Genomic DNA, 3,121 nt, shown 5'->3' with positions numbered 1-3,121 from the left:
GTCAAACAGTGATAAACCACATGTATACATTATTAAAACAATAACTCACTCCCCTTAATAAATTTGGCTCAATTAGGTTCCTGGATTCTTATTTTGTATTCATATATCTAAAGAAAGGAAAGAAAAGCAGAGAAAGTAGGTCAAAAGCTTTCATTTTCTCTCATTTTTATATCCCTTTTTCTGAAAAAAATTGCACTACAAATGAGGAAAAGAGGAGAAAATTCAGAGTAGAGAAGAGTTGTGCAAAGGCTTCCTGTGAAAGAGTGATGTTTTAAATGTAGGAAAAATTGGCTAATTGAGTAAGGACCTCAGTCTGCATCATATAGAAAAAAAGCTTTTATATCAACTACAATGTTACAGTGCTATATTAAAAAAAAAACATTAAAAATGTTTATCTGATTTTAGGTGGGTAAGTGTATGCACTAAATTAAAAGAGAAAAGTCTAGTAAATAAAATTATATGCAAATGTATACTGCTTTACACAAAAAATTGGTTCAAATGTTAAAAGAAAATAGAAACCCAGAATAATACTTCCAAATAATGACAAGACAATGGGTCCAATGTATTATAGTTTTAAGATTGGCCGCATATTTATACCTCCATTCAGAAATAATTGTTTGTAGGTTGTGAGATTACATTTTCAGAATATTCTATATGTTTTGAAATATATATTTGGATAATAAAAATTCTCAGGCCATACTGGTGCTGAGTTTTGGCTAGATAAAGTTACTTCGTCTCTCATAACTCAATTTCTTCTTTTGAAAATGGTGATAAAAATGAAACATGGCATATAGTACCTCTTCTTTAGGTATCAGCTTTTATTATCATAACATGTATCATTTTACACTAAGAAGAAAACGGGGAAATAAAAATTAGCAGAATGTTATTGACACACATTTTCCATGTGAAGAATTGTTTTTCAAATAATATATTGTGGGCCTTCTTTTTACAGGAGTAGCAACTCTAAGGATAATACTCCATAGAATATGGCTCTGTACCTTTGGGAAAGAATAGGACCTTGAGTCAAAAGTGTTTTGTGTAACCATTACCATTCCATTTTTCCACCTACCAATGGGACTGTTATCTTTTCCAAACAAAAATCAGTTTGATGCCGGCTCAGCGAGCCATAGAGTCAAAAGAAAGATTTCTTGGACTCTCAAGTTCTGGTAGTAGTGCTCCTTTATTCAGAGAATAGCATGGAGTAGCATGGGGACAGGACCCATGGGCAGTGAAGAGCTGCAAACATGGCTTGAGGGTAGGGCTAAATTTATAAGACATAGGTATGTGAGTTATTTCTTTATAAGACAAAGGAAAAATTATGCAAAAAAAAGTCGTTAAAATGGTATCAGTGCAGGTGGGGTTTGGTTATCAAGGGGTCCTATAACTTTGGATACGAATCAGGTAGGGTCAGGTGAGGAGGTCCTATGCATCCCGGAGAATGATATCGATGATTGGAATGTAGGCCAGGACACCTTGGTCTTCTTTCCCTGGGGCAGCCTTGATCCTCATCAGGTTTACTTGCTTTGTAGAATTAAAAAAGTTAAAGAATAGTCCACAGAGGTATAATATTATTTTAACTATTATTTAATAACAGCTCTTAATATTTACATCTTGACCAAGGAAAAATTGAAATGAAAATATTGTTACCACATCATCAGTTCAGAACACAGATGCTTTCATACATTCTAAGCAAATAAAATAATGATGCATATACCTATATTATTAGAAATATTATTTTGGAAAACAAAAATATTTGTTACCATATATATAAATATCTTGGATATAATAATTTTACAAGAAAACATACACCTAGGATGCATAGAAAACAAAATTTGTCCATTACATAATGGTTTTACACGTATCAGTGAGAGAACCATTTCCTGTGTAATATTCTTTTCACAGCATCTTTCACATCTCTGTTTCTCAAACTATATATTAGAGGGTTTAGCATTGGTATTATAAGCGTGTAGAGCACAGCTATAATCTTGCTTTGCTCTGGTGAGGAGATGGCCCCAGGCTGGGCATACATGAAGAACACAGTCCCATAGAATAAACTCACCACAGCTATATGGGAGCCACAAGTGGAGAAGGTCTTACTCCTGCCATGGGTGGAGGGGATCTTCAGGACAGTGGAGAGGATAGAAGCATAAGAAGCAAGAATGACAGTTGTGGTGGTGATGATGATGAGAGCAGAGAGAATAAACATTACGATCTCATTCACAAAGGTGTCAGCACATGAGATCTTGATCAGGGCTGGGACATCACAGAAAAAGTGGTCCAATCTATTTTCTCCACAGAAACGCAAACTGAAGGTGAAACTTGTTTGTATCATGGAGTTGATGCACCCACAGATATAGGACCCAGTTACCAACTGAACACAGACTTTCTGGGACATGTGCACAGGGTAAAGCAGCGGGGAGCAAATGGCTGAAAATCGATCAAATGCCATGACAGCCAGTAGAAAACCTTCAGTTGTGACAAACATGGAAAAGAAGAAAAATTGAGCAGCACAGCCACTGTAAGAAATTTTCTTTTCATTAGACAAGAAGTTGGCTAAAGTTTTGGGAGCAATGACTGTGGAGTAGCAGAGATCTAAATAGGACAAATTTCTAAGGAAGAAATACATAGGCATTTGAAGTCTGGAGTCCATCTTAGTGACAGTTATCATGCTGATATTTCCCACCACAGTGGCCACGTAGAGCAGCAAGAACACCAGGAATAAGAGGATCTGTATCTTCGGAGGGGTCCTGAACCCCAGCAGAATAAACTCAGTCACCGCTGAGTAATTCCTACTCAGCTCTGTCTTCATAGCTGAGACATAGGTGGAACTGGAGAGATGGTAAAAATGGAAGAAATGAGCGATCAGAATACTTGTTTTAGTAAAAATAACTAGGAACCAGGAGGGAACTTTTTTGTTTCCTTATATTTCCAATAGTTTACAAAACACCAATGAACACAAAGAATGGATTAACATTTTTAAAAAGTCGTCCTAGTGAAGAGTTCTATCTGATTGATTAGCCTTTTTAGATATATTTATTAGCAAATGATGCAGATTTGCTCTCTAAATGTGCATTGGGGAAACGGAAGTCTAGGAAAATGTCTGGAAACAATAGCTTGTTTT

General features: G+C 35.9%; 1 protein-coding gene across 1 annotated transcript; it reads right to left on the bottom strand.

Annotated features, from left to right (window-relative positions):
• Positions 1–1,861: 1,861 nt before the first annotated feature.
• On the bottom strand, positions 1,862–2,809 carry LOC106826789 (olfactory receptor 9S13-like). The gene has a single exon (XM_014834293.3). It carries the CDS (start codon positions 2,807–2,809, stop codon positions 1,862–1,864), a length of 948 nt encoding a protein of 315 aa, XP_014689779.3.
• Between the last annotated feature and the right edge of the window lie 312 nt (positions 2,810–3,121).

The sequence above is a fragment of the Equus asinus genome, chromosome 22, assembly GCF_041296235.1.
Source record: "Equus asinus isolate D_3611 breed Donkey chromosome 22, EquAss-T2T_v2, whole genome shotgun sequence".
In the NCBI taxonomy this organism is placed as follows: domain Eukaryota; kingdom Metazoa; phylum Chordata; class Mammalia; order Perissodactyla; family Equidae; genus Equus; species Equus asinus.
This window is presented reverse-complemented; position numbering and strand designations above follow the sequence as displayed.